This window comes from Pangasianodon hypophthalmus, chromosome 2 (genome assembly GCF_027358585.1).
Source record: "Pangasianodon hypophthalmus isolate fPanHyp1 chromosome 2, fPanHyp1.pri, whole genome shotgun sequence".
In the NCBI taxonomy this organism is placed as follows: Eukaryota; Metazoa; Chordata; class Actinopteri; order Siluriformes; family Pangasiidae; genus Pangasianodon; species Pangasianodon hypophthalmus.
In genome coordinates this window covers 22,901,307-22,926,572 of record NC_069711.1, presented here as the reverse complement: position 1 = coordinate 22,926,572, position 25,266 = coordinate 22,901,307, and the positions used below count along the sequence as shown (strand labels likewise).

Genomic DNA, 25,266 nt, shown 5'->3' with positions numbered 1-25,266 from the left:
GAGATTGCTGAAATCACTGGAACTGGGTTATGAAATGTCCAGTGCATTATTAAAGCCTGGAAGGATATTGGTGACCCGTCAACTTTACAGCAGAAATGTAGTCACGATCAAAAAATCTTGATCGTGATTGGAGATCTTTAAAAATCTTGGTGATGTCACACTGTAAAAAAATCGACAGGGGAACTCACGGCTATGTTTAATAGTGAAAGTAAGAGCATTTCCACACGTACAATGTGACGAGAACTTACAGGATTTGGACTAAACAGCTGTGTGGCCACAAGAAAGCCATTTGTTAGTGAGGCTAATCGGGAAAAATGACTTCAATTTGCTAGGGAGCATAAAGACTGGACTGTGGAGCAATGGAAAAAGGTCATGTGGTCTGATAAAATCAGATGTACCCTATTCCAAAGCAATGGGCGTGTCAGGGTAAGAAGGGAAATGGATGAAGTGATTCACCCGTCATGCATAGTGCCTACTGTACAAGCCTCTGGAGGCGGTGTTATGATCTGGGGTTGCATCAGCTGGTCAGGTCTGAATTCAGCTGAGCACCTGAATGTACTGAATGACCAGGTTATCCCGTCAATGGACTTTTTCTTCCCTGACGGCACAGGCATATACCAGGATGAAAATGCTAAGATTCATCAGGCTTAACTTGTGAAAGAGTTGTTCAGGGAGCAAGAGGAATCATTTTCACACATGAATTGGCCACCACAGAGTCGTGACTTTAACCCCATTGAAAGTGTTTGGGATGTGCTGGAGAAGACTTTACGGAGTGGTCCGACTTTCCTCTCCTCAATGCAAGATCTCAGCCAAAAATTAATGCAACTCTGGATGGAAATAAATGTTGTGAAGTTGCATAAGGTTGTTGAAACAATGCCAGGACGAATGCGTGCCATAATCAAAGCTAAATGCAGTGCAACAAAATATTAGATTGTGCGACTTTTTTTTTGGCCAGGCAGTGTGTATATATATATATATATATATCTGTATATACCACAACTAACTGTCCCCGGACTGATGCGCTACACAGGATTCCACAACATCAGTCTAATCAAGTCAAGTCAAGTGGCTTTATTGTCATTTCAACCATATACAGCTAGTAAGTACACAGTAAAACGAAACAACGTTCCTCCAGGACCAAGGTGCTACATAGGACAAACACAGAACTACAGGAGACATTATATATATTTATGTAAAGTGCACAGTGCAGACATGTGCAGACGGCACAAGACAGTACAAAAACTATCAAAACAAGACAATGGGCACGGTGAGTTACAGTGCAGCGCCGACTAGCACACAGTACTAATGAAAAAGTGAATCTTATGACAATAGTGCAAAAGATTGACAAAATAAGTCACTGAACGTAAACATAAGGAGTATCAGCCAGGTGGAGAGTATAAATATACAGTATATAATAAATATTTATAGCTGCAGAAATTGAATACAGGTGTATGCAAAAATTGCAAAGAGGATGGGGTGATGCTGAGTTGAGTGTGTTTTCAGTGCAGTCCCTGAGTGTTGAGGAGTCTGATGGCTTGGGGGAAGAAACTGTTGCACAGTCTGGCCGTGAGGGCCCGAATGCTTTAGTACCGTTTGCCGGATGGCAGGAGGGTGAAGAGTTTGTGTGAGGGGTTTGTGGAGTCACCCACGATGCTGGTGGCTTTGCGGATGCAGCGTGTGGTGTAAATGTCTGTGATGGAGGGTAGAGACACCCCGATGATCTTCTCGGCCGTCCTCACTATCCGCTGCAGGGTCTTGCGATCCGAGACGGTGCAATTCCCAAACCAGGCAGTGATGCAGCTGCTCATAGTATTGGCTCACTAATGATAAGGAAGAGAGAAGCCAGCAGTCACTTAAAAACAGTTGCAGGATGTCCTGAAAGAAAGAACAGTTACACAGAGAATAATAAACAACGAACTGCACCGCAATCATCTCCATTCCTACACTGCACACAAATATACAAAGTCAAAAGACATTATGTGTAGAAATTAGATTTTTGCACAGGAAGTATATTAAGTAACAAAGACATGTCTGAATACTTATTTCTCTCACTGTATATTATTCACATATATATCGCTAGAAGACTAAAAATGTAAATAATTATAGATATGACCTTCTACATGCTAGTATGTACGATAGATTATTAGCCTCTGATCTTCATATAATAGAGTAGGTGAGTTCATGTTTTCTTGGAGTTAGCATTTCAATGACTAGCTAATTAAACTACTTTTACTCAATAAATTGACTTTGTTTGTGGAAACAACATCGTTTGCCAACTAGACAGCAACAGCATTGCAGTCAAGGGTAGGAAGATCATGTGGGTTTTAGTTGTCTAGCTATCTGTGGTTGAATTCATGCTGTAATTGTGAAATTAATTCTTTATTCTTTCCTTATCTATTTCTATCTGATTCCTCATTAATAAATGACATCCTTTCCTGGATGTGTTCCTGCTTTGTGCCATGTGCTCCTGGGAAGGGCTCTGGATGCATCATGACCCTGACCAGGATAAAGTGGTTACTGAAGATGAATGAATGAATGAATAATAATGAAGTTGACTGAGTAGACTCCCGCCCATGACTTAAATGCCTGCTTGTTCAACATGCCCTGCTGTCGACCCTGGTTGTCTATTTGTAGTATGTCAACTGAGCTTGTGTTATAAGGTTGATGTTTCTATGTGTAGCTTCATTAATCTTAAATTATGGGAACATGTACACAACAGTCATAAAATACCAAATAGAGCGGAGCAACTTAAAACAGTTTTTTTTTAAATATTGTAAGTCTTGGAGATTTGTTGACTGTTTATCACCCTTTTAGCTCTGACTCATGGACAGGATCATCTAAGAGGGATAATGCTTTTTTAAGATAGCAGTAGGTTAAAAATGTGACTTTTATTCACTCTCTTGGGTTGGAATCAAGCAGGAGAGTTGCTATTGTGACACCGATAAGCCTAAACGTTAACACAGAAATTGTGCTTCGTATCACACAGTAGTACAACAGCTCTATTTCACACCTCCAAACCACCAAAAGGAGCAGAAAGGTATCCAGGTGATTCTTAACATCACTATCCAGGGGTTCATAGAACACATATAATACAACTATTGCTGTATGACTGTAGTGGCGTGCATGGCTAGAGGTACTGAAGCGGATACTACGCTCAGTATCAACTTGTCAGTCATTGATTCAGTCTGATGAGCACGCTACAGCTGCAGGAGGCACAGACACAGGGTGGATCAGCTTCTCTCTCCAGATTTATTCACACAAACTGCTCTCCATTAATCCCATTAGGGCCAGTCCAATCACCTGGCGTGAACAGACAGACTTACTCTGCATTGTATGCCTGTGAAAATACCTTCACTCCTTCCTTCACATCCTCCTTCACAACCTCCCTCACCCTCAAGCTCACATTTGCTCCCTCCTTCAGTCACTCCTGCTCAGCTTTTCAGTTCACGGGTAGACAAATCAGTACCCCAAGTGCCTGGGACAAGCAGATTTCGTGTTAAGGATATTAGTTTTTTATTTGTATTTGCCCTGCAGACAAGTAGGTTCAACAACCAGAAAAAAACACTATTCCTTATTGACTTGAGCAAACAAATTGTTTTTATTGGGTATTTATGTTTAAACATAGTGCACTTCATGGCGATGCATCATATATTAATTAACATATTAATAGAAATGAAGATGGTAGCCAGAGTCGAATGATAACAGCTTATAGACGAAACATTCACCAACAATTTTTGAAATAACTGTCAGTTGTAATTCCTGGAAACAGGACATTTGTGGGATGTTCTAAAGGCCTCTGAGACAAGTGGTCATGATGTCTTGACTTATTATTACTACTGGAAAATGAACACTGAAGACTAAAGTAGCTACTAAAGTAACTGAATTGCTAAAGTAGGCTGATGCACAATAAGTAGTGCTAAAATAGGCTGATGCACAATAAGTAGTGTATATCATAGCAACTTTCTCGGCAGTAGCATTTTTAGTTCATGCAGACTCTGTGTGTACTTTATCTTAACACCCCCCAGGTACAGCTCTGTCCCTCACTCACTCGCTCACTCCCTCTTTCCTCTTTCACCATAGCCATGGTCATTCGTCTTCATCACGCAGAAGAAGTGTCTCGGCAGCACCCTGAATAATTGACGATGTGCTCTAATGATTGGCCGCTCAGTTAACAAAGACGTGCTGCGGTCAATGTGAGTGCTGGTGTCGGTTGTCATGCTCTGTGGTGATGTCATTGCTTCAGACACACACTTCTCTGTAAGCCATAGAGTGAGGACAGCCGTGTCAGAGTCGTACAGACTCGTATCAAAGTATGAAAGATCTCTGAGACATGCTAGTGAGACGTATGATACACCTATTGCTATTCAACCAGGAGACAATGTATAATTATAAACAGGCACAAAATTGACTAGGATTTTGATATCTGGCTACGCTTTTCCATGAGAGAGATCTGAGCTAGCAACACATGCTAGTCTTCAGCACACAGTCAAATCATAGGGACTTTAGATGAGGAAAGTTGCACTCTGATTCTTTAATAATTGAATCAGTTATAAGTGAGAAACATTAGTAGACTGAACGCAAGCGCCTCTTTCACTGAAACTGATAACGCATTTATATGAGGCCAGCTCTTAAAATCCAATTCACCACACTTGATACTATTTGCTTTTCCCATGGCTGGTTTGAGAGCAGACATACCACTGCGCTAGCAAATGTGCTTCATTTTGCAGTGATTGTGCTTTTTGTGAATGAGTGAATGGATTCCCTTACAGAAAAATCACATACATTTCATATCATAAGGGATTATGCAAATAACATATGATCATGTGTGAAAAAACGTGAAGGTGCACATGATCACATGCAAATAAGAATTGCTCCTTGACTTGCAAGCAAAGTTTCGACCTTGCCAAGTGAGAGGACAGAAAGCGCAAGTCTCAGAGCTTAGTGCTTGCGCAGCTGAAGCGCTTTGATTTGCGACAATTTCTCTGCATGCTCACTTCACTCCTCCACACTCTGGAATACACTCATTTCAATTGACAGTGCTCGCTGATACTGTCTGCACACAGGTTGGCTAACCTCACATTCTCTGTTAAAGATACTGTTTAAATGCCATGAGATGTTTTATCATATTACTTGTAGGAAGATGCTGTAGTAGTTCCTCTTGATATTTTCACAGAGCACAGTGAAGCAGTCTGCTTTGCTTTGGTTGCCGTCATTAATCGTGAAGTACAGATCCCTATCATTTCGTGTCGTTTGTTCATTAGTGCAACCAGGTCCACTAGGCTTACGTCACATGGCATCACTTGGTATCGGATGTTGGTATTGGAACATATTTTACAAATATAAATATGAGTACAAGTAAACGAGCATGGTGTCTGAGCAATACACAATACCAATATCGATAGTGGTACATCCCTAAAGATAAAGACTAGTTTTCAAACATGAAATGACCCTGTCTCCCACAGTCTCAAAGCAGAATTGTGTGCAAACAATTATGTTTACACTTTGAACCTCAGTTTTAAATGTGAATTTTGAATATAACCATTCTATTTTGACTCACTTTTAGTGTTGAAATTTATGGAGTTTTTTTGGTGTTGTGTTTTTTTCATGTGATTTTTTTTAGGTGATTGAGCAGTGTTCTTGCTCTTAGCCTGTGCATGAATGCTCTGTTAAAGTTCGGCTGATTTCAGATATAGCCTCTATAATCAGTGCAGCATGACTTGGGAGAAACATTTTGCTGATTCCTTTTTATCCTGGTCTCTCGCTTGTCAGAAAGATATTCTAATGCTCAATTAGGCATTTCCTTCACCCTCTCTGTAGTCTGTTGTTCTTAACCCGTCTTTTCTGTTATTGGGCTGAAGGCATGGTGGAGCAAGGGAGTGAAATGTGCCATGAATATTCCTCCTCCTGTCCTGATCCCTTGAAAGCACTTTAATCTCAGCACACATTCTCCTCTCTACCCCTCCTCTCCTCCTGGTACCTCTTTTACCCTTCTTGTCACTCTTCTTTACTTTGTTTCACTTCATGGCCTTTTGGTGAGGAAAACAGACTTCAGCTCAACTCAATTTCAGTTAAGCACTGGAAGTCTCAAATTAAAACATATTTGTCTTGAGTCATTTATTTGATCATTACAATATTCATCGTGTGGTTTTGTGGTTTATCTAGAATAATTTTTAGTGTCGTTAAATGCCGATAAACGCCAACAGATAATGCTAGACAGGGTACAAATCACATTTCCAGCATCAGTGCTGCAATGTTAACAATAAAAATAAATAAATCAGTGTAATAAGTATGTAAAATAGTAAATCTGTGTATCATAGTACACTATTTAAGGGTGTACTTATTCTTAAAATGCAATGCAGTGGACGAATTGGTGGCTCAGCTGAACCCGCTAATTCTGGAACTGAGAGCGCACAGCATGGAAGCTCATGTCCGTTAACAGACTCCTCCTTATTGTTCAATGACTTACCTTTCTTGGGTGTAGAATGCTATGTATACTTCAGCATCAGGGGGGATTTTCCAGGATGATAATGACCTGGATGAAATGAGCATTTAGTCAAGTCACGCCTAGCGTGAAAAAAAACATCAGTTCAACTTGTCTATTTACTGAGATGACATCTTCCATTTCCAATACCTTTATTTACCAAAGATCACTTTTGGCATTGTCCTTCATTCTTTAGCAGTTCAATATCTGTTCCCTTTTTGATCTTATATTGTTCACTCATAAATCCATTTCATTTTCAGCAGACTCTTGAAATGTCATTTACAGTGACAAGAATGCCTGACATCTGCCTGAGTTTCTATGTCCTGTAACTGGACACCTTTTTCTTGACGTATGTGTGACAAACACGACAGCATGCCTTGTCCTCACGGATTTTCTGGAATCCATGTTTGACCACCTGGCTTCTAAATACACGTCTTGTGAACTCGTTACACATGTGCTGTTTGACCTCTCAGAACACTGAATGAGGTGGGGTTTGCTTGTACACAAGCCGACTCCCCCCTGCAGGCAGGGTTTGGCTCAGCTGGGACTGTGTCAATAGCTTCTGGCTCAGGTTACTGTAGGGATGTAAGCGTAATCAGCCTGCCACTCTGCACAACAGTCTGGAACTGGATTTGAGATGACAGGGTTGCTAAGTGATAAACTGTGGCACTGTGCACTTTTTCCCCTCTTCACAACTCTTGAATTATGGATTGGTATCATTTGGTCATTTTGTAGTTGCTGCTAGTAACATGTGGTCTGTAATAAAAGAGCAATTATTAAACAAAATAAATAAATAAAAGTTTTGTGTTTATATTAAGCTCTATCCAAGAGTAAGGATGGAAGCAAAACATAAGTATCCACAATGTAGATATAAACAGGGGTTAAACTGAGGAGAGCTTAGTGTTAGAGTACTATATTTTGGTATACTATACCATTCAACCAAGTACACGATTATTAATCCTAGTTCTCAGCATTTTTACTAATTGCAAGCTTTACGTTTTCTTTCTCTGTTCGCAGATAATTTTGCTTCTTTGTAGAAATAAATGCTTAAAATTAGCAAAATTATCCGACAGAAGAACAAGACTATTTCAAGCTTGAAATGAGAGATAGATAAACAGACAGACAGATTGATTGATTGATTGATTGATTGATTAATCGATCCAAGAGGGAAATTCACAAAAATTAGTAACAAACTAAGAATAGGTATAATAATTTTATATGTAGTTTATTGTGATCTTATAATAGGAAATTCTAGATAAATCTGAATATATTAAAGATGTTTGCAATTGCTAAGATGTCATTTTTTTGCAGTGCATTAAATAGTTCAATGATTTCATGAAGATTGTGTTAGAAATGATTTATGAATGATTCTCATCAAAGTACTGTTTGTAGATGTCCTTTTTTGCAGTGTGTGATTAACCGCTCTAACAGACAACTCCTAGTCATCTACAAGCTACTCTAACATTACCAGTGTTGGTGACAATCATGATGATGTAATATGTTTTCACACCCGGTGAGCACCAACTGCCATTGGTATCCATTACTGAATCAGTAAATGCTTAAATACTTAAAGGTGTTTTAAGTTTATGTGAGTTGTGATGGTGGCATGGTGGTGCAGTGTTGCCATCTCACAGTTTCAGGGTCCCCAGTTCAATCCTGAGCTCGGGTTACTGTGCAGAGTTTTGAATGTTCATCCCATGTTTGTGCAGGTTTTCTAAGGGTTTTTCGTCACAAAAACATGCTGCCACTCGCTACTCTACAGATTGGTGACTAGAAATTCCTCCTACGTTTGCAAATGTGTGTGTGCATGCTGGCCTGTGATGGACTGGTCCCATTCATTTACATTTAGATTTACATTTCAGTCATTTGGCAGACAATTTTGTCCAAAGTGTCTTGAAACTGAGCTGAGCATATGAAGGTCAAGAGTCTTGCTCAAGGGCCCAGCAGTGGCAGCTTGGTAGTACCAGGATTCAAATTCACAACTTTCCAATCCTGGGATAGGCTCCAGATCCACTGCGACCCTGACCTGGATAAAGTGTTTAATGAAGAATGAATGCATTACTTTGGAAACTTGTATATGAATAAAAGACATAAAAATACTTTTTTTCATGTCTTTTGATCATCTTTGTGCTCACAGGAGACTGCAGCTTTATAGAGAAATGCTTTTAATTACAAATCGTAAAATGCTTCCTTCAGTTAGGACAAGTACAGCATATACATTTGATTATTAAAGCAAAACTTCTGCTATATTTAAATGTATATTTAAGTCATTATGATGTCAAAACTGCAAAACAAGACAAACTGACAAAATACCTAAGATTGAGCCCTTAACACAGAAAACTTGTTTTAATCTCATTTTCATAGAGTTAAGACTCTCATCCAGAGAGAGCTAGGGCCGATTTATTTAACTTGGATATAAGTAATAAACTCTATATAATCTTAGTTGGTAATAAACACTAATGTCTGTATTTCTAATCGAGCCTCTGTATAATGATATATACATGAGCTGTGAAGCTGCATTCAACAACTGATTAAAGACACAGTTCTACTGAATTCAGCATATGTCCTGCTTTATCAGTTGAACACATTTTATTTGTGCATCCTAGTGCTCCCTCACAGGTAAACATGGGTGTGTACACTGATCAGCCATAACATTAAAACCACCTGCCTAATATTGTGTAGGTCCCACTTGTGCCACCAAAACAGCTCTGATCCTTTGAGTCATGGACTCCACAAAACCTCTGAAGGTGTGCTGTGGTATCTGGTACTAAGACATTAGCAACAGTTCCTTTAAATCCTGTAAGTTGCGAGGTGGGGCCTCCGTGGATCGCGCATCCCACAGATGCTTGATTGGATTGAGATCTGGGGAATTTGGAGGCCAAGTCAACACCTTGAACTCTGTCATGTTCCTCAAACCATTCCTGATCAATTTTTGCAGTGTGGCAGGGCGCAGTATCCTGCTGAAAGAGGACACTGCCATTAGGGAATACTGTTGCCATGAAGGGGTGTACTTGGGCTGCAACAATGGGTAGATGGTACGTGTCAAAGTAACATCCACATGAATGTCAAGACCCAAGGTTTCCCAGCAGAACTTTGCCCAGAGCATCACACTGCCTCCGCCAGCTTGCCTTCTTCTCATGGTGCATCCTGGTGCCATCTCCTCCCCAGGACAGCGATGCACACACAACCGGCCATCCACATAATGTAACAGAAAATGTGATTCATCAGACCAGGCCACCATCTTCCATTGCTCCATGGTCCAGTTCTTATGCTCACATGCCCATTGTAGGCGCTTTTTGCGGTGGACAGGGGTCAGCATGGACACTCTGAAAGGTTTGTGGCTACGCAGCCCCATACACAGCAAGCTGCGATGCACTGTGTATTCTGACACCTTTCTATCATAGCCAGCATTAACTTTTTCAGCAAATTGTGCTTCAGTGGCTCTTCTATGGGATCGGACCAGATGGGCTAGCCTTCACTCCCCATGTGCATTAATGAGCCTTGGACACATATGACCCTGTCGCCAGTGTAGGAATTGTATTAGTTGCCCAGCTCCAACGTGTGCAGTACAACTTCAGTGTTTAGCTTTTAGTCATTTTTCAAGACTACACAAATGTAAATCAGACCAAAAAGGGGCAAAGACTAAAAAAGCACAGTCTGCCTTAGATCTATGGGAAGAAAACTAAAGTGTACATTATATTTTAAACTAATGGTGTTATATTAGAGGTTCACTGGCAAGTCATGACACTACCATTTCCTGAGCCAGCTGGCCTACGGTGAATTTTTCCATCCACTGCTGCATGCATCATCTGAACGAGTGCTCTGAGCCAGTTCATCTACTGGCATGGGAAAGTGGATCACCATGTCAGTCTGAAAGCCTATTTTAAATTAAAGTGAGGAGACGACGACCAGCTGTGAGTCAGCTTTGCATTTTACACCATTCAGTTCAGCTGTTTATAACTTTCTGAAAGGTTTTGAAAAGTTAACAATTAACAAATTAATCAAATAATCTACTACTCATGGACACTGGGTGACATTTCATGACATCCTGCTGTACTGAAGACCTCATTGTTCTCCATTGTAAACAGCAGCTATTGCGTGATGCCCCTCCATCATAAAGCACCAGGCTGATTGGTGCTCATGTGGCTTTGTTCTCGCTGCTTGACTCCTGTAGGCTGGTGGCTCTAGCCTGGTTCAGGCCGATGTGACAAGGGCTTTTTAAAGCTTTGTACAGTGCAGTTCAGACAGAGCGAATGCAATGGATGCTCAGGTTACAGTACAAATCTCCATCCTATCCTGGCACTGCAGTAAGGGCACTTAAATTAACATGGACTGTATCAAGAGACACATGCAAACTGGTCAAAAGTTACACTTAAATTTATATCACTCCATGTTATCATGGATATTCATCTCAGCTTTGATGTAGTACAGTACATGTCAAGCATTTTAGGTGTTAATATGTCACCTCTAACCATCCAAGCATTAAGCAATGCCTAGGGGCCCTTCATTTGAAGTAGGCATATTCACATAGTCCCTATACTGAAGGAGCTTTGTGGTGTGTAATTCATTTTGTTTGATGATTGTATGATTTCCACTGAGGTTTCATGCTGAGGTGAACAAACTATCCAATAAAGCCCCCTCTGTTGCACTTGGTTACAATTATACCTGGCACCTGATGCCCAGATCATCCCCTGACAGATGACTAACCTCACTCACACGTGCACTGTAGCTAATTCTGAATACCCACAACTCCCACAGTAGATGTTGCTAAGCGTTTGAATTGCATCCAGACAGGGACATGAATGCTGCTCATGTAGCTGAGACGCATTATCCACACTCCTCTAAACCATAGCATGCAGATTACATTAAGGTTTTTTAGACTGGTGAGAATCTGCATGCTTGAATGTACCGAAACAATACCAAACATACCGTTCGCTTTCTTTCTTTCTGTCTTTCTGTCTTTCTTTCTTTCTTTCTTTCTTTCTTTCGTTCTTTTGTTCTTTCTTTCCTCAAAGCTCAAGTTGTGTGGTTTATGATACCTGCTCAAGGTTAGTACAGAAACTAATGGAACACAGGGGCGGGGCTAGAAGCACTGCTTATTTCTTAATGGTCATGCACAGCACATTACACAACAAGTGACAAACAGCAATTTAAATTTCTGAATGACTTCATGCAGGTCTTTAGTGTGTCAATGATTGGCCATACATTTTATTTTTGTGTTGTCATATGTTCATTGGCAAAGGGTGGACATTAAAATCATTTTAATTTCATTGGTGTGGAACGTTTTCATTTTGTCATTGATGAAATTTACGAAACTGTCATCAATATGTCTTAATAATTACAATAGTTCGGTTGCAGCTAATATAAGCAGGCTAACCAAATGGACAATCAGTCAATCCATGCATATGCTGCATTGGACTAAAACTCCTAAGAATTTCCTACTGACTTCCGAAGGTGAAGTAATTCTGAGCTCCGTGGTAAATGAAATGCATCAGTAGCCTCCACCTCAGAGGCTCCACCCACAAACAACAGAGCATCTGACACCAAGCATCAGAATCGTGAAGGTCTGATTGGCTATTCACACTTTCATGCTCCAGATTCTGGTGAGAAAGCAAACCTTTAAACATTATGACACAGTAAGCAATAGTTACTGGATTTAAAAAAAAAAATGCCATCCCATTTTTAAAAGTTATTCCAGAGTGTTGTTTGAGGCAGTGGTTACCCTCGCGTGTTTCCTATTCTATAGTCAGTTATTTGCAATGTCACGCAAATAGCTCCATTGTTCCGGGGGTATGTTCCAGGTCCACTGCCACCCTGAGCAGGATAAAGCACTTGGAGGTGAATGAATGTTAAAGTTGGCAGTGCTTGGCCACATTTTTGATGAGACATACCAGAGTCTTTATTGATACCTAGAAGTCTATCTTGCAAGACTAATCTAAGCCCTATTTATATGTGTTACTGATGAAGCAGTTGCGTTTACTGCCGTCATTGCCACTGTTCCAGAAACCCCAGTTTCTGCTGGTTCTTGTTTGGATCTGTCCTTATTTTTTAAATATGAGGTGGGATCAGTGTTGGGACACTGATCCTAATCATAATAACAGATCTCTGTTTCACTTTATGCCAAGAAATGAAGAAGCCTCTAACAATTTTTCATGTACTATGGACTCCATTAATAACCCACTTATCGTCAATCATGATCATAATCAGGATTCACTCTCACTGAGGTGACACAATCCTGGCCTCAGTTTAAAAGACTGTTCAGCAATTTGTCATCAAACTAGCACTAGAGCATTGCAGTTTTCCCCTGGCTGGTTCTGTACATGGGGTTGGAATAACTTCAATCCACATATCAAGGCTCTGATGTTACTGTTTGTTTTGCAGGCTTTTATCATATCTTATGGCTGATATGGCACTTGTAGCATCAATAGCTGCTTAATCAGCACTGCAGGCTGTAAATATGAGAAGGGTGTGTGGATCCAGCTGGCTGATATCGTATCTGACAGAGTCATTCAGCCTGCAGGCAGGAAGGGGTTAAAGAGTTAGAGTCCGGCCTTTATCTGCAGAATGCTGAGCCATGGTGGCCGGTACCATGACAACCACAGAGAAGGAGAGGGGGAGAGAGAAGGAGAGAGAAAGTGATGGGGAGAGAGACAGGCCAAAAAAAGTAGACAGGAAAGGGGTGAAAAAAAAATTACAATCTAAAACATAACATTAGAGTGTACAAAGATGATGATGATGATAAGAGAGAGAGTGAGAGAGAGAGAGAGAGAGAGAGAGGCGGGTAGGTGGGTGTCACCAGCTTATTACACTGTGTCACCGGAGTATTGCATCAGTCCAACAGGGACGCTCACATTGCAGGATGACATCACTCGGTTTGGAGGATGGGAGGAGAGACTGATAAGCTCTGAAAGGGAGGGGGGTCGTATCTCCACCTCTCACTTTGGCAGAGTCATTAACACATTGGTGTCAGTTTTAAGGCCGCCCTGTAGCGTGTGTGCTCTGCCTAGTCATGCGTTTTCCTGCATATTTTAATTCTCAGTGCATGGTTGCATCCAGACAAATGTACAGAAATTTGCGCGGAGGAAAAAAGCGAGGTGAAACTTCCAGACAGTGCGCTTAATCGTTTAACTCGAGTCGGAGCGTACATTATCCGAGACACATGACTCCTCCTGGGGAGTGCAGCCATAAGAGCCCATTAGTGTAGCTCAGTGGAAAAATACTGGCTGATAGCAAGTCACACTCAATAGTGTATCTGATAATAAAGAACTTTTTTTTTTTTTTTTTTAATTTGTAATGCCCACTTGGTAATGTGCTTTCAGGCAGATGGGTTCCAGGCTTGTCATGTGAACCCATTATTTAGTGTCTCACCTCTAATGGAAGAGTCTGTGCAAATGCAAACGATACCATATTCTCTCTGGGAAGCCATGGTGGCTGTTACCTGTATGTTCTTACAAGGCATGCTTTACATGTTTCTTAGACGGAATGAAAATTTGCAACGGCAGCAAAAATAGAAGTGAAAGGAAGCCTAAGTTTGGGGTTACTGGGGCAGGCTGTTCTGTTCTCGCATGTTACCATATGGAGGACGGAGCTCGGAGGAAGATGGTGTACAGCTTAGACTGGCAGTTTCTTATACTGTGTTACCAAACAAAGAAAGAGAGCGATAGAGCGAGAGAGACAGTGACGAAGGGAGCAGCCTGGATCTGATGAGCTCAGCAAAAAAGTGAAAAGGCGATCTCTCTCACCATGTAATTTATAACAGCATGGGACCAATTTCCCTTAGCCATTTCAGCTGGAGAGCGATGGCATTGCCTTCTTTTGATTTCAGAAACTTTATGAATTATGTATCAGAGAGATCAGTGCTTACACAACAGCCACAGAGGTGCGTATCTTTAATACTCAACTTCTGCCATAGAACAGTCTGTTCACATCCACATGAAAACTGTACACTTGAGCTGCTAAGGACACAGAAAAAAACTATGACAGTGCCTGAGGCTACTGTATAATCTCTATAATCAGATCTTTTCATCAAGTAAGGCTTTATTTTACGCACACACATACACAATGTGGTCAGGCTGATTAGAATCTCTCAGTTAGTCACGCCTGCCCTTTGGCTCAAAGTCAACACTCTACATGCACAGAGGCAGAGTGGAATGAGAAAATTCAGCTCATAAAATTTAACATGCGAACGGTTCTCAGCAGAAGCCCTCACAGAGAATTGCAACTAACTCTGATGACATGATGAAAAATGAAGGCAGGAGATTGGGTTTGTAAATAAAACTACAACCTGTTTGAAACAAGTTTTCTTTCCATCAGTTAGGGAAGCAGGTTTAGACTGAGGCGTGGAAACAACTTGTATTATTATAATAAGACAGCCAGAGAACGGACGCTGTATTTACATTAGCATTAGTTTGTGTTGAAGTTTCGATGCAGCTATCATGTGATTGTCCTTAAGCTCATTATTCATGTGACAGAATTTTTCTGATCTAAGCACCATGCGAAAATCATGCAATACTGAAACAGAACATTATTTTAAACATCTTTTGGAATTGTTGGATAAGGATGCATTATGGATGTTGATGTGGCAGAAAATCTGGTGTTGTTGAACTTCACGCTTGATACTTAGCTGCTAATTATCTACCTGTTACTAATTAACTAATAACTAACTAATCACATATTGACATTTCAAGTTGCAAAACACAGTACATAATTAATAGCTTACATGTGTAAGGATTCAAACCCTACAGGGTGTGCTGGTACAGGAAATGAATCAACGATGGGGTGGTGTGATGTGGCCTGGCTATTACCACCCAAAGTTGATTATTTTCCAATAACAGCATATCACAAAGTGTTTTATTCCTCTTATTGCGCAGCAATGTTGTAAAACGTCTGCAGAAAAAGTTAGTTCCTGATATTACTTATATTATAGCAGCTGAAAACAGACGTTCTCTCACCAGCCATTCTTTTTTTTCTCTCTTCAAGAAAACATGCAGTGCTCTGTCCTGATGGCTAGCCTGAATACACTTCTCCTTACATAAAACCTCACCATATCAAATGTGCATACGTTTTTCTTTGCCTTGTTTTATAAGAGCATAATTGAGTATTTTATTATCTACAAAAAAAAAAATCTTAATCTTGCTTAATCAGTGTCCTGTCCATTGATACTCTTGATTCTCACAGCTTCATATGGATCTGTAACTGATTTCTATGGCCACCTCACTCTAATCGTGTGTGTGTGACTTCAGTGTAAAGGGAATTAACGTATGGTTGAACCTCAAGAGATGTGTAATTTAAACAAAAAGCTCTCCCCCACAAGCATTAGTAAGGAATATTCTTATGTAATGTTTTATATGGTGATGTTCTTGATATGATATTTTATTGAGTCTTAATTTGATGGCTGTTAAGCCAGTAAGTGTATTCCCAGGCTACTTTTAAATGCAGTTTGTGAATATATTTTAGGTATAATAGGTTTCCACTGGGAGTCACTGCTTGGTCATTGTTTCGGATCCATCTGTCAACACAGGACCGAGGCACAGTTAGTGACAATTAAGCAAGTTTGACACACTTGATAAGAAATGCCTGTGGCAGGCAGAAGCCATCTGGCTGGTCCTCTGAGTGTTGAATTAAATAGATGCTCTTAATGTTATGTTGAGGTCTCTGCAGGATGGGGAAGATGGACATCCTTATCCATGAAGAGTTTCAGACTTGACAGATGTGAATAAAAAAGAGGACAAGACAGGCGAATCAATGTCCACTTTCAGCACTTACTTTCAAAAATCGGCTGTTAATGAGACTTTCTATCAGACTTTAGTAAATATCACTGACAACTTTTTTCCATTGTGATTTTTTACTTCTTTTTTTTTACTACTTTGATTGAAGCAGTTCTTATTTCCATGCAGGGTGAAATGCATTACATAGGAAACATTTAAGAAAAAAAGAAGGAAAGCCTAGTGGTACTCAGTGTAAACTTGACCATTTCTTTCCTCGTAGTTTTTGGATGATTTTTGGAGTAGTTATTGTGTTGTTAAGTTTTCATGTAACACCGTGGATGAAAAGGCTTTACGATAAAACATTTTTAATGTAATACCAAAAAGTGTGTGTTGTAAAGAAAAAAAAAGAAAGAAATGAGTAATGATGTTGTTGGATAAAGTTGGTGGGATTTAACTGGATAAACTTGAACTGTACTGCATTAAAGCCCCTGTCATTGTCCTGCTCATTTACAGCTAGCTGTATTACACATCTTCATGACACAGAAATACATATTTAACCAAAATATGTCTAGCTATGTGTTCATCTTTCCATGTTGAATTTGTGCAAAGATTCCAAGTCCTCAAAGTCCTCAATTACATTTTTTACTCTGTACCCATGTTCTCCCCCTTTCCCCTATGTTCCTCATAGTAACGGTTGGACCAATCAGAGTTTAAGTTCAGCTTTTTTCGCATGTTCATTGGCTCCTGAGAAACACGCGGCTCTCCAAAAAAATTTATGCAAATTCCTTCTTTGGCAACAGACCCGGAGAAACGGCGCTTCTGATTGGCTGCCGAGTTTGGAGTCTGCGCACTGAGCAGCGCTTGAGCATGGCACGTCGCTCGGGCTGGGGCGACACCATCAAGTCTCGGAGAGAGGGGTGTTAAAATATGATGTCACTTGTGATTGAAGTTTCGCTAAAATAAAATCTTAACTATAAACCAAGAGACTGAATTTATTGTAAATTCCGCTGCAAGCAAATATATATAATCTATAATATTGATTAGAACTTTAGTGTGGCGTAGTGCAGTCGTCCTGCACGACTTTGTTACATCGTGTCAACCCCCGTTCTGTCCGTAAAGAATGGTTGGTTCCGCATGAAGTGAAAGGTTTGCTGTGAGAGCTCTTGAAATGAAAGAATTAACCGTTTCGACTTGATGGGGCTCAGTAGATTGTAGAGCTGGTATCTACTTTCTGGTCTGTTTTGTAATATGTTGAAATTTCAGGAAGTAACGTTATATCGCTGAAAAAGCCTGGCGCTTTATTGCGTTTAGTTACAGCAAGATTGTAGTCTGAAGCGGGCATTCAGATTTGGAGAATTAAAAAAAAAAAAAAATTGAGCTCGCGCGTCAAGTCAAGTCTAAGGTAGCTAACGTTAGCTTGCAGGATTAAATCAGAGACTAGCACTTCGGATTCGTGTCTTCATTCGAGCTGGTTTTTAATGATTTGACGAGGGATAAGTGTCATTCATCCCTGGAGTGAGACAATGTACAATACAGTGTGGAATACGGAGAAAGACGATGCCGAGCCGAGGGATGATTTGATGATGCCATATTCCACAGAACTGATATTTTACATTGAGATGGACCAGCCTCCAGGTGAGCACCCTGACACGACTCTGCTGAGAGATTACATAACGCACTGCCATTTAAAACACACTTTCAAGCGTCTCTAGCTGCACATAATGCAGTGCTACAGTCCTGAGTCAGTGCAGCTGGGGATAAAGACAAAACCGAGGCTCTGATCGCTAACTAGCGCGCAGCTTTGTTGGCTTTTCTTCCTCATTCAACTTTTCCCTTTTTTTTTTTTTCCCTCTCAGCAGTCTTTTGTGCGCCATCTGTAAGCAGGTCACAGCCGGCTTTTCATCCCCGCCAGCCCAGTCTCTCTCTCTGCTCTCTGCTCTCTGCTCTTCCTCACATGCAGCTCGTCCTAATGCAGCGTTTTGAGCCCTGAGACATTTCTATTCTTTTGCACAGACAGTAACCCAGTGACATCACTGCGCGCGCGCGCGTGTGTGTGTGTGTGTGTGGATGGACTGTGCTGAATAATGGACTGCTGTTCACCTTTTGAATATGTGAAGTAGACGTGTCCTTGGCTTTGCATATTGAAATGGAGAGAGCCCTCTACAGTAGGTGTAGTTGAGGCGGGTGAGTGTCCTCCAGCCACCTCCATTTGCATCAAATCCTTGAAATGACACCAGCAGGTTTGTGTGGATCTGCTTTGTTAAGATCTTATCTAGTTTTAGTAGCTATAGTCTCTTATTTGTCCTGATCAAATAATCCTGAAAAGACAGTTCACACTTGATGGGACATCAGGCAGTAGTGGGTGTGTGGCCAGTTCAGCTGTAGTGTGTTTATAGTTTAACACAGTTTAACTAAACACTGTGATTAATCCCTTAACAATTACACAAAGCGATTATTGTAAGAATATCTGACAGTAAGTCAAATGAAAACTTCTTTTTTTAATTGTTTATTGCAAGTATGTGTCAGAGAAGTGTATCTTTTTTTTTCTATATAGGCTAACCTTCATTTCATTCAGTGCCAGTGTTCCAGCGCTTAATGAGTGTCTGGATTTGTCTAGAAAAAAGTTTATGTTGCACTTGTAAGGTTTTCATTTGCCTCACAATTTGTAATTCATAATAACTACAGAGAGAATGATTTGTATAATAACTACAGACAATGATTCGTATAATAATTACAGACAAAATTAATTATATAACTACAGACAAAATTATTTATATAATAATAATTACAGACAAAATGATTCGTATAATAATTACAGATGAAATGAATTATATAATAATAACTACAGGCAAAATTATTTATATAATAATAACTACAGACAAAATGATTTGTATAATAATTACAGACAAAATGAATTATATAATAATAACTACAGACGCAATGATTCATATAATAATAACTACAGACAAAGTGATTACTATAATTACTGCATTGTAATTCATATAATATTTACTACCAAAGTGATAATGATAACTACTCACAAAATGTGATTCATATAATAATAACTACAGATAAACTGATTAATATCACATATAGCTTTGGACCGATATTAATGTCCTCTTGTCTGACAATGTGGGTATTAGTAACCCTAAACTAAATCTTATCATTTAAGATAGATTTATTTATTTATTTATTTATTTTTTCATTTAGAATGACGGCTTGACTTTCTTCACCTAGAGTTATTTTCATATTTTTACTTATTTGTTTTTAGCCAATTCTTTCGGCTTGTGTCCACTGCACTTATTAGTGGCGTCTACGCTCTTCCGGACCTTCTGACATCCGTGTCTGGAACGTTCTTGAGCCTTCTTTCTTTAGTGTTATCTATGCAAAGCCCTGTTTCAGTTCAGTGCTCTTTCTTTTCATATGCAGCTCCCAGGCCTGTGTAATATATTAAACATGACTTTGACAGCGTTTTACAGCCGTTCAACAGTGATGTCATAGACTCGAGCCCGGACCCCATTCAGGAGCCACGACTGACAATGGCTCGTTAATCCGGACCGTTAATTCTTGATGGGATGATTCCTGTAATAAAGGCTCAGATGACTCTTTGCAAGCAGAATGCGTGAAAAGAGTCAGTGTTTGACTTGAGCGAGCTGGAGCTGTAATTTTATTCCAGCAACGGTCATAGGGTTTGGGTTATGATTTGCCCAAACAAAGCACAAGCTGTGTGAAATAGGGCTGAACAATATATCGTTTGTTCATTATTATCACAATAATATGATTGCAGTTTTACCACTGATATTGCAGAATCTTGAAATATAAACTGAGGTTCCAGAGTTTTCTTTGGATGTTTTCAACAGAAATCATGATCCAGTTCATTTTTGGCCATGGTTTCACCGATCTGTTTTCATTTATTGTAAGATATGATACAAGTGCAACATGCTGTGCACCTCTACTGTGAAATTACCTAGGGAGTCAAGATCACATCATGTTTTTTTAAATGATTTTCAACAATTGTCTGGATACTTTAGTTTAAATATGCCAGCAAAGTGTATAGCCCTGAATAGCCCCAGTTTGCCCAGGATTTCCATCCTGCCTTTGAGCGAAAGACTTTTTTTTGCAGCTGCTTATTTTTGTGGGTTTTTTCCCCTGATAGAGCTTTGCTAGGTTGAGTCAGGCTTCAGCGTTGTGGCAGGTAGAATTATGGACTGAATAGCGGTTCGATTGTGCTGCCGTTGGAATGAATGAGCGCGATCAGTCCACACATTCATCTTATCTCCTGCTTTAATGTCAAGGCGTGCTGGTTTATGGTGAGCGAGAGAGCTTTACGAACACCTCTTTCTCTCTCTCTCACCTTTCTCTCCTCCACCACACAAAGCCTAGTGAATATCATTTCAGTGTACATAGCCGCTTTGTCATCCTCTGGCCAGCTGTCTTGATGCTAGTTGTGGGACCTGAGGGCGGAGAACCCCCTGGCCCAGGGGAGCATGAAGAGGAAGGGGTGCAGAGAGAGGCTCCTGGTGCAGATGTTCATTAGAATATTTAACTGAAATGTAAAAGGCTCAGGAGGTCATCAAGAGCGTTGGCGACTCTGTGTGTGTGTCTGTGTGCGTGTGTCTGTGTCTGTGTGCGTGTGTGTGTGTGTGTGTGCGCGTGCATGTCACTCAGAGCAGAGACGGCGGACGCTTTGTTCCGTTGCACTGCACAATGAGCACAGGTGATACGCCGCCCCTGAGGGAACCTGCACTTCGGATCGAAGGCAGCGGCGACTCGCAGTGCCAAATGTGTCAGAGAGAGTGGGTGGTGTTCCATTTTCGTCCCAGGACACAGAGTAGGGCGCTTGGGCAGTTAGAAGTGTCTCAGTGAATGGAAATTGCCATTGAGACTGACCTCTGGCTATGATTTTTAATTTACTTTTTAAGCGATATTTTCAGTTGCGTGTGAGCTCTGAAAGATGTGGCATTGTGAAGGCACATCCTGGGCACCCATTCTCTTTTTCTCTGTGTCTCTTTGTCACTCCATCTCTCTGGCTTTTACTTCATTTCTCAGCTTAGTTCTGCCCTATTTGGGGGAATTGCATTATTTTGAATGAAGTGTTTATGAAATCCCATAATGCACTGCTGTACCCCTAATGTACACTAGGCGGTATAGGATAACCATAATAAGGAATAGGGCACCATTTCAGACAGGAACTTTCTGACTCTTACTCACCACATGTTGACGTAAAAGGACGTTTTTGGAGGCGCAAAGAAGTGACAGTTGTTTAAATGTGACATTACGTTGTTTTCATGGAGTTTCCATGTAGGCTATTTGAGACGAGGGGCACAAAGTTGCTCCGTGTGTGTGCGTGTGTGTGTCTACGTTTGTGTCTCGTTCCTTTCTGGGAGGAGCGTCTCTCCCCTCCTTCTCCCTCACCATTCCCCTGAGCTTTCTCTGTCTCTCTCTCTCTCACTCTCTCTCTCTTTCTCTTTCTCATATGGTCATACCAACCCCCCCCAACCAACCCCCCAAACCGCGCTCCCATTGGCTGCAGCCGACGTCTCCATTCAGAGGGTTTGTTAAGGCAGCAGCATCTGAATTTAGGAGCAGGGATTTTCCCTCTGGCTTCAGTCTGAGAGCCACAACGCAGGCGGAGGGTGGAGAGAGCGAGAGAGAGAGGGAGAGAGGGAGGGCGAGAGGGAGTGAGAGTGAGTGAGAGAGAGAAAGAGAGGACTCGTGTCCCAGGCAGCTGAGCGCACTCCGTACGCATGCAGCTGAAAGAGGAAGCAGTGGAGGAAGGTAAGCGTGCTGTCATCTTTCTGCTTTTCTTCTTATTTCACGGCTGTCGCCTCTTCTCCGTCTTCTTTGTAATCGTCCCACTGGGAGACAAAGGACGCTCCGTGGTAATTAGTGTGTCCTTTTGTGTGTTGAGTCGTAATACTTGATGCTAGCTGGATGTGCAGAGTTGACAATGGCATTGTCCTGATCCTCTTTAAGTTTCTGTATTTTTATTCTCTGGATAAATAAAAGTATTACTAAAAGAATTAGTAAAACGTAATCCGCTGCAAGAGCCTAGGATAAACATGGCTGGCTGTTAAACCAAGCATATGATTGTAACGTGCATGCTCTGTTTGGCTCGTATGATGCTCCTTATTTTTTTTGTCAGATCCCCTGTCCAGCTGTTTTATGAATTTTTGATTTGGACTGGTACGCAGCAGTCTTCGTTTGACTGCCTTTACTCGCTGTCAAGCAGCCTTTCTCATGCTAATGCACCTCTGCACATTCCAGACAAACTGCATGCATGTGTGTATGCATGTGTTTACTTTGTATCTTGTGGAGTTGGAAGTTTTCTAAAATAAGAATTTAGATTTTTTTTGTTTTTTTCCCTTTCTTTTCCTTTCTTTTTTTAATACGAAGAAAGGCATGTAGGTAGCATGTCATCCGTTTGGCGTTGAGCATCCTGTCAGCGATGCGAGTTGCAGCTAATAAGAGGGAGCAGAGTTCACCCCTCGATGTGGAGTCTCCTTTGTTTGGAGCTGCGCTGCGGGAATGTATTGTCGCTCACTTTTCTTTATTCCGCTTTCTCTTGTTGTGTCCGCCTGGCCTGATCTGACTCAGCCTGTCCTCATTTGTGACTTTAAAATTTAGTGGTTTGAAAGATTAAAAAAAGAGAGAGAGAGAGAATGCGCTTTGTTTCTTTTTGTGTCAGGCTGGTTCGGGGAAAGGGAGAGTTGTGCTAAGTTGGTGTTGCTAATTTTATTATACTGTTTAATGGACGAGGAACACAATAGCAACATGAGGAAGCTTTGTTGAGTGTGTCGACTATTGTGTAGCACGCCTTATTGTCATTCGTAGTAGCAGAAGTGTAGCACTAGAAGTGTTTCGTTTTCCATCTCACCCCTTTCCTTTCGACTTAGTGTCAAACAATTTAAAGATAAGTGTGTGTGTGTGTGTTTGTCTGTCTGTGTTTGGGGGGGAGGGGGGTTGCAGAGTTGGTCCCGCACTTGCAGAAAGAGCTGACCATGGAAAACTGTAGGCAGGAATGTGAGGTTTCAGCTCTGTTGGTGCACCTGCCTTTTGGCCTCTTTGTGTGTGTGTGTGTGTGTGTGTGTGTGTGTGTGTAAAACCCACAGAGGCATTTCCCTTCCTCATGGCAGCATGCCGCCCTGCTACTGTAGCCCTCAATGGGCCTTTGTGGCTACATGAAATCCCTCAGCCCTCTCACCGATCTGCATGGGTGTTGCACACACACACACACACACACACACACACACACACACACACAGCTAACCTTTGTAGACTTTTTTTTTTTTTTTTAAAGATGCACAACTGTTCTGATAATAAAAGGAACATAAATCATACATGATGCACAAAAGCTGCTTTCAGAATCTGTAACCAGCCCTGAGACCAGCTGACTTCTGTTACCTCCCAGCTTCTGACAGTGAGAAAGTGCACCGAGAGGCCACATTCTCACTTTTCCCTTTTTCTGCACTGTACTCTACCTCTTTTACTTTCTCTCTCAAAAGACCAAATGTGTCTTTTCCTCCCCTGGCTTCCTGTCTTCCCCCTCTATGTCAGACTGAAATGTGTGTGTGTGTGTGAGTGTGTGTGTGAGAGAGAGAGAGAGAGAGAGACAGAGAGAGAGAGAGAGAGAGAGAGAGAGAGGACGTGCACCTGTAGAAGCTCTGTTAAGCCATCTCCTCTGTGACTGGTCTGTGCTCCTCACCCCACCGGGTTAATGTGGGTGTAAGTCCCGCCCTGGGGTGGTTGGGTGTGTGTGTGTGTGTGTGTGTGTGTGTGTGTCCGCTCTAACTCACTCCACACCTCCCCAACTGCAGCACTGCTTTTAATTAATCATGCCCTCAAAGAACACCATTCATACTCCCCTCTTCCTCCTTCCACTCCTGCTGAAGCTGATTTTAAAACCCGCAGCTTGAAGAATGAAGTCTCTTACATAGCAATACATGAAGCGAATTGGGGACGAGTAAAGTTTTGTTGTTCTAGTTAATGCTCTTGGTACATTTTCAACTATCACACAGCATTATAGAGTTTTTTTTTTTTTTTTTTTTCTGTTCAGTACGTATAAGCAGAGATATTTCACTCTCTGGTCTCACCGAGCATTGCACATTCCTGTCTGGTTTTATTTTAGTGACAGTCCATGTACAGGATGCTCAGCTGACATTCCACAGAGCTCTTCCTGGGCCAGAAGAGACTGTTAGTACAATCCAGGACATGGCCATGTCTTTTAGAGCCCTCACCATTTCTTCCAAAACCATCCTGTGTTAATACATAACAACCCCCTTCGTGATGATGGTGGCACCCTCACGGAGGCTTTCCACAGCTCTGTGTGGGAATCACAACGCATGTTGAATAACCACTCTCACTCAAGGTGCATTTCTGCACGATTCTGCTCTCCTTTTTGTACGCGTCGGCTTTCCACCCAAGTCAGCAGCGTTTGATGTTTTCCCCATGTGAGAAGGGCTGGAGTGTGTCTTTGATTTTCACTTAAAAGGCCGCGGCAGCAGCTCTGGGCGCGTGGTGAACGGACGTTGTGGGTGCGGTGCTGCGTGTTAGGCTTCAGACTGGGTCAGGAGAAGTTTAATTTGGCTTGGCGTGAGGGTTGTGCCGAACACTGCACCCTCTGTGAGTTAAAGCTCGAGCTTATTTTTCCCCTCTGCTCCCTCAAAGTCGGTAACTCTTCCTTGCCAGCTGCACCTGGCCTGGTGCAGGTTGCCAAAGCCACTACACACACACCTCAACCTGGCCTCGCTCACAAAACACACATACACACCACAAGCATCGGCAGCTTTTTATCTTTAAAGCAACCTCAGTCGCAGAGCTATACACCACCTCTGGCTCAGGATAATTACACTGAAATTGCTCTCCATCAGGCGATATATAGCACCTTTGCATGTCGTTAGCCGCCGTCCTGTAGCTGCCTCGTTTAGCTGCCTCCTGAATTGATTACTCTGGGCTTGGAGGAGTTTAGAAGCTTAATGCCAGCAGAGGACGGAGGAGATGGGTATAGAGGAATAAGCCCTGGAAAGAAGAGGCACTTCGCACACTAAATTTTTTGGTCTGATTGGACCATGATGAAGA

The 25,266-nt window shown here is 41.4% G+C and overlaps 1 protein-coding gene across 4 annotated transcripts in view; it reads left to right on the top strand.

The window, feature by feature from the left end:
* pik3r3b (phosphoinositide-3-kinase, regulatory subunit 3b (gamma)) overlaps positions 1-25,266 on the top strand; it is a 191,104-nt gene that overhangs the window by 153,527 nt on the left and 12,311 nt on the right. Inside the window, exons 1-2 of one of the 4 annotated variants that reach the window (XM_026933190.3) lie at positions 17,707-17,823; positions 21,722-21,966. The exons of 2 other annotated variants lie outside the window; for them this stretch is intronic. In XM_026933190.3, coding sequence (XP_026788991.1) covers positions 21,936-21,966 — 31 coding nt within the window. In that variant the 5' untranslated portion in view covers positions 17,707-17,823; positions 21,722-21,935. Of the gene's footprint in view, positions 1-17,349; positions 17,824-21,721; positions 21,967-25,266 lie in introns of those variants that run through there. One more of the 4 variants, XM_026933189.3, reaches the window with a different exon arrangement.